At 40.0% G+C, this 16,874-nt stretch overlaps 1 protein-coding gene across 3 annotated transcripts in view; it reads left to right on the top strand.

Moving 5' to 3' along the window:
• The window catches only part of LOC144511993 (ELKS/Rab6-interacting/CAST family member 1-like), a 123,302-nt gene that overhangs the window by 23,358 nt on the left and 83,070 nt on the right, over positions 1–16,874 (top strand). For 2 of the 3 annotated variants that reach the window (XM_078242508.1, XM_078242507.1), the window contains exons 5-13: positions 3,346–3,602; positions 3,706–3,877; positions 6,745–6,819; positions 8,147–8,302; positions 9,221–9,313; positions 10,313–10,480; positions 10,961–11,128; positions 14,472–14,609; positions 16,229–16,369. In XM_078242508.1, coding sequence (XP_078098634.1) covers positions 3,346–3,602; positions 3,706–3,877; positions 6,745–6,819; positions 8,147–8,302; positions 9,221–9,313; positions 10,313–10,480; positions 10,961–11,128; positions 14,472–14,609; positions 16,229–16,369 — 1,368 coding nt within the window. The remainder of the gene's footprint in view (positions 1–3,345; positions 3,603–3,705; positions 3,878–6,744; positions 6,820–8,146; positions 8,303–9,220; positions 9,314–10,312; positions 10,481–10,960; positions 11,129–14,471; positions 14,610–16,228; positions 16,370–16,874) is intronic. The other variant, XM_078242509.1, reaches the window with a different exon arrangement.

Here is a 16,874-nt window from a genome sequence, read left to right as displayed (position 1 = left end):
TAAATGTTAAATTTTTTCTTTTGATACTTAAACCGAATAAACCAAATTTAATTAGGGCCCGAACGCCGACAGCGGCGAAGGCCCTATTGGAACTGAAGGAATTATTGTTATTCTTTTTCCTGGCAAATGAATTGCCTTTTTGAGGGGCTTAACATATTCAAAAACTCACCAAATTTGGCGGTCGCATCAAGTCTGGTGAAAATGTACGTATTTTAAGGGTTTCGGGAATAGGCGTTCAAAAATGGCTCGCTAGCGCCTCCTACAATATTAAAAATAATTGAGCCTCTGCAGTGCGTTTAACGTAGACTCACGAAACTTGGTACACATATGTATCATGTCAAGCCGCACAGAAAACGTCATTGTAGCCATACCCTAAACCCAACAGGAAGTCCGCCATTTTTAATTAAATGTTTTAATGTTGAAATTAGTGCGATTTTGGCCATTTCCACGTCGTACTTTAACGAACTCCTCCTAGAGATTTCATCCGATCAACTTCAAATTCGGTCTGTGCCATCTTAAGACATTAAAGATGAAAAGTTGTTAAAAGAAAAACTTTTAGTCATAGGGCGTGGCCGTGCGGCCATTTTGTGCATTACGCCATCGAAATAGGAAGTGGGTGTAACTTGAGTGTACATTGTCCAATTGGCTCGAAGCTTTTCAGGATTCATAAGAGTCCAACCCTGAGGACAAATAAAGGCCGTTATTTACTTAAAGTCATAGCGTCCCCTAGTGGCAACAGGAAGTAGGCCTAAAACTCAAGGTGCTATACTTTAACGAACTCCTCCTGTAGATTTCATCCGGCGGTCTTCAAATTTGGTCTGTACCATCTCAACACCTTAAAGATGAAAAGTTATTAAAAGAAAAACTTTTCGTCAAACGGTGTGGGCGTGGCGGCCATTTTGAGTGTTTAGCGATGAACAAAGAAATTGTTGTAACTTGAGTGTACGTTGTCGTATCTGCCCGAAATTTCTCACGATTGTCAAGGGTCCAGGTCTGAGGACATCTACAGACCAAAATTGACTTTTGGTCATAGCGCCCCCCGCTGGCAACAGGAAATGCACCTTATATGACAAACATCATCCGATTTACATGATGATGATGAACTTATAATGTGTGGTCGACATGTGATACTGAGCCGCCCCCTATACGTTAACCACGCCCACTTACTCAGGCCACGCCCCCTTTCATAACATTTTAACCGTTTAAGGTAGTCTTGTGTGAGGTGTCATTGAACTCAGTAGAGAGTTCCTTCTTCATTGGTGATGGTTTGGCCCGCCCCCTATGCTTAAGCCACGCCCCTTTCATACCATTTGAACTGTTTAAGGTAGACCCTTGTGTGAGGTATCGTTGAACTCAGCAGGGAGTTCCCTTTTCATTGGTGACAATTTGCAGTGTCTGAGTGCCGCGCAAATGTACGGTCGCAAGGAGCGGCATCCACCGGTAACCCTGACTCGCGCAGAGGTGCGAGGGCCCGTCCATCGCTGCTTGCAGCTTTAATTAGAATTGTTTTCAATTAATCTTCTGTTGATCAGCTAATGAACTTTGTATTGATGCACTATACAAAACAAATGAGATTTTGTGCAAATTATTGCATATTTTCATTGTATGGTGGGTCAATGTTTGAATGTCTGAGAGAGGAATGTTCTTGACATGGAGACGGAGTGATTAAACCAGAGAGAGGAAAGGATGTTTTCTATCACTCTGTCTGTCTGTCTGTCTGTCTCTCAGTCTTCAGGGAAGACCTATAAATGTCAGAGTCAGCCGTCGACAAGTGTGTGTGAAGAGCTATTGTATGAGTCAGCAGACAAACCCACTCACCCACACAAACACAGTAATAGAATAAGAAGAGGACAGGATTTTGTGTTTTATTGTAATATTCTGTACATCTGTCTCAATGGGAATATAAAAATGAACAGAACAAGACAAAGCAGGAAACGCACTGCCCTGGCTGTCATGCAACATTAAGCAGAGCTACTGTATCATAAAAGACAGGAGCTTTGATATAATCTATTTTTCTATTTCTGTGTCTGTTTGTGTGAGCATGAAGTGTATTTGTGATCACTATCTTTCTTTTTTTGTTCTTCTCCTTTCTCTTCCTTAATATCTAAGAACTGATTTTCTTTGTCTCCCCACTCATCTGTCTCTTTCCCTTTTTCTTTAATCTCGTTCTCTTCCCTGTCAATGTTGATTAACGATAACTGCAAGGGAACGATAGCATCTCTGCCTTTTTTTAACCTCTTAACATTCTCTTTCATTTTTAATCTCCTGTTTACTTCAACTTTCATTCATGCACATCTCTCTAAGCACTTTGCTACCTGCATTATTTTTTATCTCTGGAAATACTCCGTGACTCGTGTGGTGATGTCCTGGCTGTTGTTCAGGTTATGTGTGACGCATTTTACAAAAGCCTGAGGACATTATAGTGACAACACATGCAAGCACACACACACACACACACACACACACACACACACACACACACACACACACACACACACACACACACACACACACACTGTCTCAGGGGTAGTCATGTCACATTGTCCTCAGCCATAATGGTAGTGATACTTACCTGTCAACACTTTTATCAGACACTCATTCACTCAAGATGACATACTGTATGCTGTATCAGTCAGCCAGTCACTTACACTAACATTGCAAATGTCAGCCTTGATCCAAGTACAAATTAATCAGATTCAGTGATTTTTAAACACACACATTGATCTATTGATCACTGCAGTCAAGTGATGTTTTTTTGTATAGCTCAATATCCTACAATGCCTCTTTGGGCTTTACAGGTTTACATCAATAACCATTAGGGGTGCACCAGCCTTTTCTTTCCTGATTCCGATACCTCAACTCAGGGTATCTGCCGAGAACTGATACAATACTTGGCCTTACTTTTCCCCAGATCTGTATAATTTACTGTGTTAATTGCATTGCATTTTTATGTAAGTTAACAGAAGGCAAGGATTTACTGTGGCACTGAAAACCGAATACTGATCCGGCGTTATAGAGTGGTGCATCCCTACTAACGAATCCTGGCCCAAGATTTCCAAGAAGACAAGAAAAACCTCTGCCTGGGTTGTTGGGTAGTTTACTGCAATGCCTCGTACATAACCTAGTGCAATAGTTTGGAAAGCCCAAAATCTCAGTTCCTGGTATAATATAGGTTAAATCGATAGTACTGATTAAAAACCATGTCAGACCTCTGCAAATGTTTTATAGTCCTGTTGTGCAATGGAACAGTGAAAATCTCCTCAGCAGCTTCACAACAACATCCACACACTACTGATCATCTCTTACATTTATAAGTCTAAATGTGACTTCTTTCTCTACCTACAGCATTTTCAGTGCACCATCCAGGCTTTACAAGATGAGCTCAGAATCCAGCGAGATCTCAATCAACTCTTCCAGTCCGATTACTCCGAGTCCAGTCACCTCGGAAACCAGCCCATTCCTCCTCAGGAAATGACAGAAGAGAACTTCATGCGTCTGCACAGCGAGTACGAGCGACAGATGAAAGAGCTCTTCCTCTTAAGGAAGACTGTGGAAGAAATGGAGCTGAGGATAGATACACAGAAACACACACTAACTGCCAGGTAAAGTGTCAAATATACTATTGCATAATTTCAGGGGCGTCTTGCTGCCATTTTAGGTTGCCAAACTGTGAAGTGTAGCTTTAAATCTTTTCTTTTCTAACAGGGATGAATCCATAAAAAAGTTACTGGAAATGTTGCAGAGCAAAGGCCTGTCGTCACGGGCAACTGAGGAGGACCATGAACGAACAAGGCGACTGGCCGATGCTGAGATGACCATCCACCAACTGGAGGGCCTACTGGAGCAAAAAGACAAGGAGATGCTACAACTCAGAGAGGTGTGTGTGTGTGTGTGTGTGTGTGTGTGTGTGTGTGTGACTGGCCAAGGAGAAACAAAGTGCATTCAAGCATTCCCATGTGTGTGGGTGTGTGTCTTTCGTTTACAGCCAGATGTGAGTGTGTGCAAATCCAACCATGTCATACTAAGGCCCTTGGCTGCTTTCACTCTTGGCTCATAATTCGGTTTAGATACAACACACACACACACACACACACACACACACACACACACACACACACACACACACACACACACACACACATACAAATACACAGGAATGCACACATTATCCTATTCTTTCTACTTTGTCTCTTTTCTGGCAACTCTCTCCGTTCATCAACGCATTTGTTGTTTTATACAACAGCTCCCTCTAGTGGTAAGATGATGTTAATGAACAACAAATTATGAAAGATGGACACTCATTTGTTCATGAACAAAATGTTTATTTTCAGTATACAACTTGCCTTTGATGCACTTTGATATATCTTTCCTGGACATTCATTTTCAGAAGCATTAACTGTTGACACTTTTTTTAGTACAAGTTATTTGAAAATGAAATTATTAATGGAATAAGATAAAACAAAAGATAAAGACAGTTTTGAGGTGTAACAGACCGGGAATAGATGAAAACGAAATGTTTAGTCATCAATGATAGATAGCCTTTATTGTCCCAGGAGGGACATTTGTTTCCACTTTCTGCACCTGCTCATGTCTCATACAAATGCACACAACAAATATGGCAGACAACAATTACAGTAGGAAAACATGCACAATAAAAATATGTTTGTACTAACACATTAGTGTCACTAGACACAAGTGTCAGTGTGCAGGCTGATTTTTTTCAATGTTATTTTGAAAGACCAATACAGTATAACATTATATGTGTGATAATATTATTTATCTTAAGAGCAACCAGGCTGACAACAGTTTCACTTACACTGAAACAAAAAACAACTGTTATCAGACCAGCTCCGAATGCACCATGGGCTACAGCTGTTAGGGAGAAATACACTTAAACACACACACACACACACACACACACACACACACACACACACACACACACACACACAGAGAGAGAAAGTGATGCATCGCAGCACATGATTGAGTAAGAGAGTTAGGCTGCAAGAAGTGTTTTTTTTTTTTTTCAAAACATAATTAGGACTGTTCCTACTCCAACACATTTTCTGGCTCATGTTGCTTCACATTGCATCAGTGTGCTGGACAGAGTTTCTTTTTTTGTTAGTATTTATCAACAACAGACATTGTTAAATGCAAAGCAGACAAAAACTAAAATATGATTTTGCAATATCTGGAAGACAGTTTTAGTGCGGGTTAGAGTGAACATTACAGAAGTAAATAAATGTAGAAGTATCTATTCTACATTTGTGTTGCAGACTTCCTGCTGCACTGCTGACACTTCTTTTTTCATTTCACTAATTAACAGACCAGACCTTGTAACTTCCTGCAGCTATTTTCAAAATTCTACAAAAATGTGTCCCTATAGTGGGGATGGAGCGCACGTGCAGCAGTAAAAAGTGAGACTATTACTGTATGTAATCATTACGGCTGTGACACGGCTGTGGAATTGATTACCAAACAATGGAATATCTGTGTGTGTGTGTGTGTGTGTGTGTGTGTGTGTGTGTGTGTGTGTGTGTGTGTGTGTGTGTGCGCATAAGCATTCATACTAGCGCCTTAAGCCACCCTACTATCCCTTTCACATATGTGTGTTTTCGTGCTTCCTGGCCCATGCATTAGCTGTCTTTGTCAACCTCTAAGTGTGTTTTCTCCAAAGAAAAGCAGTGATGCATACGCTGCTACGTCCTCCCTTCTGCTTTCATTCCCTCCCTCTTTCATACTCTTTCTCCCCGTCCTTTCTTTCTCTTTTGTGCCTTTACATCTGCACACCCCTTCTTTCTCTCCCCGTTTGCTCTCACTTCATTTGACTAGTGAGTTGTGATGTGATGACAGCTCAGTAAATTAGAGTATTTAAATTGGAACTTTTAAAAATTTTAGGAACAGAATGTAGTGAAGATCTTCCAAATTCTTGTAGTTTTTTTTGTTAACAATGTATAATATTACTTTAGTTTAGTGTATGGTGGCATGTTGTAGTTTGATTTTCAAGCATTTGAAGCCTTAAGACTGGATTTCTTCATTTGGATGGAATTGTTTTGTTTAATTAGGACTTTTGGAGATTCTAGGCCATTTTAGATTTAATTTGAACTGGAAGGTTTCAAAGCTGGGCGCTCATTTATTGAATTAGCATCATTTCAGGCTGTCAGATTTGATCAATTATTCCCATTTGAGGCGTAAACGTTGTGAACTTAGTTAGTAGCGTTCCTCACAGTTGGAAGGATGTGGGATGGAAGGATCGACCCAAGGAGGCTAAAAGCCACTGCCTCTGCAAGAGGGAAACCTCTCATTCCCGCCTCCATCCCCATCTCTCCCTCTTTTCCAGTTTCTCCCTCCATCCCTATTCCACCTCCTTTCCACGTGTCTCCCTGCTTTCAACCCTCTCCTCCATATTCCCCCTCACGCCATCACCAACTGTGTTCCTCTCCCTCCTTCCCTGCACCTTCTCCTCATTCCCATCGCCACTCCATTCATCCCGTCGTCCTCCCCTCCTCCTGTCCTCCCCACTATCCCTCTTTCCTCGTGGCCTCCTCCGTCCGTCCCTCCCTCCAGCACTCTCCGTCCTTCCCTGCTCCCGCTCCACGGCCTACACCAGCCATTCAACCCTCCCTCCATCCTTCGCCATCAGTCGCCTTCTGTCCTGGCCCTCGACCTTCTCCTCCCTCACTCCATCCCTCTATGCCTCCCTCTCTGCCGTCCGCTGACCATCGTGCTGTCTGTGTCTCTCAGGAGCTGCACAGGAGATACGAAGCAGCTCCAGAATCAACAAAGACCAAGGCCTTGCAGACAGTCATCGAAATGAAGGTAAACATGTGTTGTTGATTATTTCATGTAAATCAGCCGATATATCGTTATCAGAATTTTTTTTGAAAATCTCCAAACATTGACATCAGGTATCGCCCTCAAAAATCCAGTATCTGTCAGCTATATTTATTATCAATCAGTGTAACGTACTGTTGTTTTTTCAGTATTATGCATCATGATACATAACCTAAAGTTAAAACCATAACACAGAGTCAGAATGATTTCATTTTAATACATCAACCTGAACATTTTTCAGCATATGGAAAACATCATTCTTTACATTTAATCATATGTATATAATAGAGAGTCTTCTGATGGATTATTAATATTAATAATACTATATATATATATATATATAATAATAATAATAATAATAATAATTAATTAATATTTTTTTCAATATTGCCCAGCCCAAAGTGATAGAAAACGGTAAAGGAAAAACCCGGTAGAAAGTATCTGAAATGATAGCAACCTGCTTGTTGCACAATTATCTTTGGTTACTAAAATGCCTGCATACTCTTTCTTTGTATCATAAAGCCTTAGTTCTCCTTTCCCTGGTCTGTTACACTTTCCCTTGACCCTGCATGAATATGGTCATGTCATGCATGTTTCCTTGCTTTCATTAGTTATTTGTGTAGATGGATTGCCTTTGATGTCCAGCTTCAGTGTGTCCACAGTCTGTAAACTATGTTTTTTTTTAATGCCATTTCATTTAACTATATTTTCTATACCCTACACTAGAAAATGGAGAATAGGAATTTCCTAACTCTACCAAAAATTATGATATAACTCTAATTGCTCCCTCTGGTGGAGGCACAGATTTTCAACCCTGCAAAGTTGACAGTACAGTATTAACAGAAAATGTTTCTGGCTGCCTCCTAAATGTGTCCAGTATTAAGAGATCAGACAGGACAAATCTGACAAATTAAAGGCTATACTTAAAGGATCGAAAGTTGCATAATGCAGACATGTTCACATCAGTACAGTTATTCATTGTCAGCTACGTCATATTGGTCATGTTTACACTGCATCTCCAAACCAGCTAGTTTAGGTATTGCAAAAACTAAAGATCAAGGCTGTAAATTCTGTTAGTAACTCAATATTAGCCAAGCTTGCCATCAACAGCATGTATGTTCCATTCCTCAAGCCCATAATCCATCTGATGTTACCTTTCATATGGACTTTCTTTGATTAACTTTCCAGCTCTGCTCATCTGTCAGAATTACCAAAGGAATCTATTTCATTAAATGATCATATGTATGGTTCCGGTACAGTAAATCACACCGGGTCTTTTCCCTTTAACATGAGCATGTTGATGTCCTGCCAGGATGCAAAGATCAGCTCAATGGAGCGCGGCCTGAGAGAGCTGGAGGAGGAGGTGAACATGCTCAAGTCCAACGGAGCTCTGAGCAGTGAGGAGAGGGAGGAGGAGATCAAACAGATGGAGGTCTACAGATCTCACTCCAAGTTCATGAAAAACAAGGTGACAGATTCTCACACACACACACACACACACACACACACACACACACACACACACACACATCATTTTTCTCTTTTCGTGTTTCCAAAGATTGTAGGGAAATAACTCGACTTCTCTCCGCTTGACGGATACAACTTAAGTGTCAGTAACTGAAAGAGTTTCTGTGGGAGCCACGCTCATTAAAACAAACCAGTACTTCTGTCATGGAGGGAGACGAGCCAGTTTGGGAATTCAGTCGATTTCTTTGCTTCTTTTGCTTGTTTGAGTTAAAAAGTGTTTGTTTTTGTCTCTAGTGATTTTTGTGGAAGGAAGCAATGTACACCTTCTTACAGTACCTTTTCTTTCTGTTAATGCATGCTAACAATGATTATATCATTGTTAGCATGCATTAGACGTCTAGTAATACATTCCATGTTTTACATCCTTGTTTTTTTTCCAATACAGACACCATCAGCATGTTTGCAGTCTTAAAATGTATTTAACACCAGGGGTCATCAACCACAAACCTCCAGGGGATTTGTTAGTCAAGAGAAACTATGAACCAAGATAACTATTCGCTGGCTCATGTAAGATCCCTTCAATGGACAAGTCAGTGTAAAACAATATTTGGCCTGTTTATGAGTGCATAAGGAAGCCATTGAAACAGTTGAGAGGGTGTTTGATGGTGGTCTGATTGAAACTACGGTATCAATATCCTAGATATTGAGTTTGGGTAAGGATTACATTATTTTAAGTCATTATCAATAAAACCATGTACCAGAATATGATTGTATGGTAGATTTTTTCCCCCCCCTTCTTTTCTATATCCTCAAGTTTGATTGGATGTTGATGTCAGCATGTGCCGTTTGTGGTCAGAGTGGTCTGTGAATGTGGCGGCTGATTTGTTGTGGTCATGGTGACGCCCTCCTCTTCTGCCAGGTTGAGCAGCTGAAGGAAGAGCTATCTCAAAGCCAATCAGAGAAGGACGAGCTAAAGCAACGAGCCAATGAGCTCCAGCGGGAGGTGTCTGCAGTAAGAGACACACCTCTGTGTCTTTTTGCTCTTTCTTTCTTAGTTTCTTTACTTCTCTTTCTGTCTCCCAGGTTGACTGCTTAATGGCTGCAGCTTGAGTAGATTCTCAGTAGCATCCCGGTAGTGTGACTGTGTGTTTAGACAGCAGCAAGCAATTATAACTCTAAACAGCTTTAATTTTGTGTGCTATTTTGTTCATATGAACGGGTTAGGAGGTCTTTACTTCCCAGTCTGTCTATGACCAATGGCTGTTGACAGTAATAGTTGTTTCAAGCAGTCTGAACTGTACAATTACAGACTTCAAGTTGAGAATGCAGTTGTGCTGAGCTACAGTATGCCTATCTCTAACCTGCTTCTCTTGCTTCTTGCATGAGGTTTCTCTCAACTAGTGCCTTGGATTAGTTAATTCTCCTGTGTTGTTTGGGTCCATTCATTTAATGTGTCATGTTAAATTCACTCCCAATCACCTAATTGAAATGCCATACTAGTATAAAGAAACGATACTTGATAAAAGAAAAAAAGGGTGATCAGTTAGAAACACAGATATTTTTTCCTTTTACTAAAAAAGTCCTAAAGATGTCTTGATTATATTCGATCAAACTCACAGCTTCTTGAGCATTAGCTGACACAGTAGGTTAGATTTTTATTACATTTAATGTGAATAAGGAGAGCTTATTATAGCTCCTCTCTTTGAAGAAGTATATCAGTATGTGCCCTTGAGCAAGGCACTGAACCACAAAATGGTAAAAAAAAAAAAAAAAAAAATCCCATCACCATTCTGTACATTTTTCCACAAATTTCTACTTTTACATTTGGTCTTCCACAATAGAGTTATAAGTAAAACATGCACCTTAGAACAAGTGCTCAATTAGTAAAACTTGTAGTGGATTTTAATAGATTTTAATATAGCATGTAATCCTCTTTATTACACACTCTAACTGGGTCTTCTTTCTTTCTTTCTCCCCTCTCTCTCTTCACGTCGTGTGGTGTGTTACTCAGATGGAACAGGCAAAGCAGGATCTGAGTCGTAAGGACAGCGAGCTGTTGGCTTTCAGGACCAAACTGGAGACTTTGAACAATCAGTTTTCTGACAGTAAACAACACGTGGACGTCCTCAAGGAGTCACTCACTGCCAAGGAACAGAGAGCCGCTATACTGCAGACTGAGGTACAGTTCCTCTGCTACTAGTAGTTGTTGCTGTATGTAACGGTACTATTTCTTATCACAAGAAAATTCATCTTTGGTTCGTAAACATGCTTTTTCTACTGACTTTTTAATTGTAATTTAAAGGTATCGTTGTATATTATTGTATTGTTGTAAGTTATTGTAAGACCGAAAGATTGTATGCTGTATTTGCATATCTATTTACTTTGTAATAATATGATTTTGTGAAATAAGGGGCAGGACCAAATAAGCTATTTGCTTCCGCCTGCTCCTTCTCGAACTAATCCTTTTTATATTTTTTTATTTAGTTTTTGTTTTGTTTTTTGTTGTTAGATTCTGATTGTTTGTGTTTTATTTTATGTTTTTAATTTTTTTTTGTCTTGCAACATTGATGATTGTTCGAGATAAATAAATAAATGAAATGAAATTAAATTAAATTCTGTGTGTGTGTGTGTGTGTGTGTGCGTGTGTGCGTGCGCGCAGGTGGATGCGCTGCGTCTCCGTCTAGAGGAAAAGGAATCTCTCCTCGCAAAAAAGAGTCAGCAGATATCAGAGCTGACAGAGGAGAAAAGCTCTCAGCATGGAGAGATCAGCGACCTCAAAGACATGCTCGACGTCAAGGAACGCAAAGTTAACGTTCTGCAGAAGAAGGTAAGAAAAAACCAAGTACTTCTTTGGTTTCCAATTCAAAGTATTTGGTGGGACATAATGCAAAGTTAAAATCTTTGTGATCTTGTTAAATGTTTGGAGCTAAGCAGTCATTGATGTGTTGTTGTTGTTGTTGTTGTTGTTGTTCTTGCACTGCACTTTTTAGAGATTAAACAGTGTGAGCACTACTGCAAAGCCATCCTAATTGGATTTCATGTTTGGGACATTTTAGCTTCCATGGGTGGCACTGTTATTGATGTCTGTTTAGCTATAGTGGCTATTGCTACTGAGGCTACCTGCCAGTACTCTTTATTTCAAACAAACCAGTATCACTGCCACTGAAATCGTAAAACCCATCACTTTCTATTCAGTAGATTTATTTCTCCTAGAAAAATTTTGAGAACAGCAACAACTTTAACAGACTGAGTAGAAACCGTGATGAATAGAAAGAGGCTAAAAGAGCTTTTACTTAAATAAAAATGTTTGGATGATAATTATTCCCTAAAGCTGTTTTGAAAAATGATTGATGATATACATGGAGATGCACGCAGTTCACGCTTGAAATCATTGAAATCTGCATACAAGAATATTATGTTGTCATGTAAGACTGCAACCACTAGATGGGGCTGTAAGACAGTGTGTATTTTTGGTGATGAACCAGACAGTCAGGTGAACAGACAGACTAAAGGACACACACACACACACACACACACACACACACACACACACACACACACACACACACACACACACACACACACACACACACACACACACACACACACACACACACAGACATACACACACACACACACACACACACACACACACACACAGACACACACACACACACACACACACACACACACACACACAAACCGACATACACACTCACTATTTTTGGATGGATTTGTAAATGAAGGGTAAGGAAGGGTTCAGACAATTTTTCCGACGGTAACATCCAACAAATTAAGTGTGTCAGAAAATCCAGTATACAGTTGAATGCTACCATTACAAGCCATTTGCTATAAAAAAAATAAATAACAAAAAAACTCTTCCCTTTTTCTTCCTCCTGTCCCTGCAGTTGTCGCTTGGAAAAATGGAGTGTGAGCAGATAATTGATAGAGACAATCAAGCAGACAGACATAAAGCAGGACAGGGAGGGGGAGGAGAGAGACAGAGTGTGTTTGAAATCAGATGCATACTAATGAGTTTCTCCTGTTCAATAAATGATGACCTCTGCCGCCTTCAAATAGAATACAGTCTAGTGTCTGAGAGGGAGCCAGAGATGCTGCTGACTCCTCCTTTATCTAATCTGCACTTATTATTTCCTCATTTCTTTTTTTTTTTGCATGTGAAAAAACTAAAAATAGCTTTCTTTCTTCTTATCCTCCTCATCCTTCTACTCCTTCTCCATCTTTCCCTCCTTATGTTTCTTACCTGTCATTATATGTTAGTCATGAAGGAAATTACCATGAGAGCATAGAATTATTTCTTCTGAGCTCTCATCAGTTTTTGGGAATAAAAAAGGACAAGGCGTGTGTGTGTGTGTGTGTGTGTGTGTGTGTGTGTGTGAGTGAGAGAAAGAGGAGGTGTCAGTCAAGCTGTCAGGTGAACAGTTGATTAATGAGGTGCTGGAAGTGTTTTACTGTATGAACACACACACACACACACACACACACACACACACACACACACACACACACCTACAATCTTTGTGGTACTGTAAATGTGTTTCACCTGCAGTGGAGTCAAAGTTTGCATACCAATCTGACTTTCTATTTTTTTTGTGACGGGTTGTCAATCACTTGATTTCCTTTTTCTCTGGTAAAGCAAAAGAAAGACCGACAGAAAGAGAGGGAGAGTGACATTTTGTAATTTTACCAACCAACGTCACTCTTAACAGCACATTATATAAGCTCTCTTTTCTCCTCAATTTGTTATTTCTGCGCCGCTTAACCGTTTTTTCATCCATTAACGTTCACATAGCTCCTTATCTTTGTCTGTGATCACACATTAACATATACAGTACATGCGCGCACACACACACACACACACACACACACACACACACACACACACTTTGGTTATTTCTGCTGAATTTGTGTTTTAACAGAAAATTAATCTGCTACCAAATCACTGTGAGAGCAAACAGGAGGAGGCAGGGAGAAACGGAGAAAGGGGTGGAGATAAAGAGAGTGTGTATTTGGAGTAAGAGTTAAAGGTAGCAAAGCTCAGGGAGAAAGTTTGTCTTTGACAGCACAGCACCTCTCAGCCTTTTTCATATGTTGAAAATCTCCAGATGGTATCACATTCGACCCCATTTACAAGAAATCATACAAGTTATTCAAGACGGTGTTGTGGGCAGAGACCTTTGTGTTTGTTTTTAACCAAAAGATTAATAAATCAAATTTTAAATTGGTGTGAAAGGGAAACAGGAGAGAAATGGAGGGAATGTTGAGAGGTGTGTGTATGTGTATTGACTGTCAGAGAAACACGCTGACTTACACTAATAGGTAGGAAAAGGGCAATTTCATCCGTTAGGTGTGCCATAGTTTTTGGGATTTTTCTCAAAATGCGAAGCCGACATAAGTTATATGTAATAAGTAATGAACACAAAGTTGCCCATAAATCCAATCGCATCAAAAGGTTTTATTTATTTTTTTTATAATGACACTTGACAAACATTTGAAATGCGTATTATAATGATTCTATTAGATCGTCAGATTTGTTTCATCTTAATTCAGTGTAAATTAGTGTTGATGATGCATTTTTTTGATGAAGACACATCAAATAAATAATCTATGGCATCATTATTTGTTATTAATAAGTAGAGCCTGGCCAGGCCTATATTATGAGACACTTTTTGCTTATTATAAAATAATTGGTATCTACATATCCAGGATTGAAAGAAACAAGACATTGCAGTTGCAGAAGACTTTCAAAGGAATAATGAAACAAGAACATTAAAAATAATCGCAAAAACTCAATTAATGTTTATATTACACACTTGCCCATATGACACACCACATAATTTAATATTTAGTGTAGTTTATAACTGTTTTAGTTTTATAGGCTGCAGTTTTGTATCTTTGAGTCTTGTGTTGTTGTTTATAGTTATTAAAGCTAATTTAATTTGTGTTTAAAAATTGCCGTTGTATTTGCTGTTCTTCTGTAGAAAATCATTATCGCCTGGGCTCTAGCGACAGTAAGAGCAGTTACCGCAGTGATTTATTTTGGCCAAGTTGTAGAGCCGATGCCAACAGAATATGATTCTTTGCTAAATAAGTAAATTGTGCATCAAAAACAATGACTTATGAGTTTTTATCTCCTTCTTTCTCTGCAGATAGAGAACCTCCAGGATCAGCTGAGGGACAAAGAGAAACAGCTGGGCGGACTGAAAGACAGAGTCAAGTCTTTACAGACGGACACCTCAAACACCGACACAGCACTGGGAACACTGGAGGAGGCTCTGGCTGAGAAGGTACACTCTCTCACACACACACACACACACACACACACACACACACACACACACACAAATGCTAGTCAACCTCAGGTCAACTCCCGAGCAAAGTTACATTAATAAAACCACTATGAGCAAAACAGCTGACCACCCACACAATGACCAAATGACTCTGGATAAATGGAAATGATCCAGTAATCACATTGGCTGTTTCATTATTAAATCATCCAGAGCCTGCGTTAATAAAAGATTAGGAACCGTCCAACATGCGGTCACATTACTTGGACCGATGGGAATAGAACCAACAACCACACTGTCGCTGTCTGGGTGTAAACAGTCAGGTGCCACAGCCATTAAACAGCCCAGAACAACCTGAGCATGGGAACTGAACCCTCAACCGCGTGTTCCATGATCTGTTATTCTGCACTCAGGACTCAACCCTGATTCTGGGAAACGAACCAGTGACACTTACACCAGCAGACCACTTTTGAAGTGTTTGATGAGAATATATTTTTATACTGTAATGCGTGATTATGTTACCCACTCCCTCACCTTCACACACACACACACACGCACACAGGAAACAGGGCTATTAATTGTCCACTGACTAATATTCAGGGTGTCAGCTAGACGTGTGAGTGTTGGCAGGTGGAGGTGTCTGACGACTCTAACTTTACGCAAGCGACTTTCACAAGCTTTTCTTCCATTTATTTTCATTGTTTTGGTGCCTTTGGATATCTTTCCTTTCTTTTCCATTTTTCCATCTTTCCATCCGCCTCTTGCTTTCTTTATTATATTACTCCTTTTCTCTGTCACACACACATTGTTCCCTGTTAACTTGTGTCATACTTTGTTTCATAGTTTATCATTCAATTTTGTAGTTTTGTCTTTGCATACATTATAAATGACCCTAACTCTGTTTATATAGCTGAATATCGAAAATTCACAATCACCTGTTAGTGTGTTATACTTGTGAGGACCCTCATTGAGCTCTGGGAAATTGTGATGGGTGTTTTACACAATTTTTTATGTTTCGAAGACCAAACAATAGTTTTTAATTAAGGAAAAAATTGATAATTAAAAATAATTTGTTTTAACCATTACCCTAAAATAAGGCTTAACCCTGAAACAGCTTTTTAGACAAGTGAGGGCCGTCCAAAATATCCTCACTTTCCAGAAACACTCTCAAGGCTGAAAACTTGAATCGGTCCTCACAAAGATAGAACTACAGTACAGTAACACTGACACACACAAAGCACAGCCAGATTACACTCTTTGGGCTTTTTTGCGCTGCTTTTGTGTGTGTGAACCTTTATACTTTAGCTTGAACTGCGCTGTTCTATAGCTGGAGAGCATCTATTGTGTTTTAGTGGTTGTGAGTATTACATCTTGTGCCAGAACGTATTACGTGTCTAAAATCACTGTTGGCTGTTAGATCCTGTTAAAGCTGCCATGTACATAAAGTTTAATGCAACTGTTATTAGTATAGAAACTTGATATTGAGTGACTGTGAATAACTGTTGGAGCGTTGACTACCTCTCTCTCTCCTCTTCTTTCCCTCCCTCGACTCTTTCTGTTCTTTATTCTTCTGCCTTCCATCCCTCCTTCCCTTCCTCCTCCTCCTTCTTGATGTCCAGGAGCGAATCATAGAGCGGTTGAAGGAGCAGCGGGAGAGGGAGGAAAGAGAAAAGGGGGACGAGATGGAGTCTAGCAAGAAGGAGCTGAAGGAGTTGAGGGAGAAAGTCTCCCATCTGCAGGCTGACCTGTCTGACCGTGAGGTAGAAGACACACCGACACATTCATGCATATCTGTGCTATAAGTCAGAAAAACACATTCTCTGTGGCCCTGTCAAGGAAACGTGCTTGATCTATCACAATAGAACAGACATCAGATCCTCCCAAGGTCCTCCTGTTGAAGGACAACAACGATAAAACAGTCACATTTCCTTGACAACGATATGCTTCACAACCAATGAAAACAGTGACTGGAGCTGAATTCTTCTTGCTTCGACCTTTGTGATTCATGCAAAACACCACAGCAGAGGCACAGAGGGGGAGGCAGAGGATGACATAGCATTTTTATGCACAGTCTTTGCTTTAGTCATCCTACAGCAGTCAGACAGCATAGCAGGGAAGTTACAGTTAACCACTTCAAGAACACCAAAATTTGGCAAAGCAATGCATTTTAACACACACATATCCCTCTGGAGCCATAAGCAGGTGTAAGCCTAGTGTTAGGCACTTGTTCTTTTTTATAATAATAGTGTCTATACCAGTCGCAGA

Source organism: Sander vitreus, chromosome 23 (genome assembly GCF_031162955.1).
Source record: "Sander vitreus isolate 19-12246 chromosome 23, sanVit1, whole genome shotgun sequence".
Classification (NCBI taxonomy): Eukaryota; Metazoa; Chordata; class Actinopteri; order Perciformes; family Percidae; genus Sander; species Sander vitreus.
Note: the sequence above shows the minus strand (reverse complement) of the source record. Positions and strands in the feature narration are given on the sequence as shown.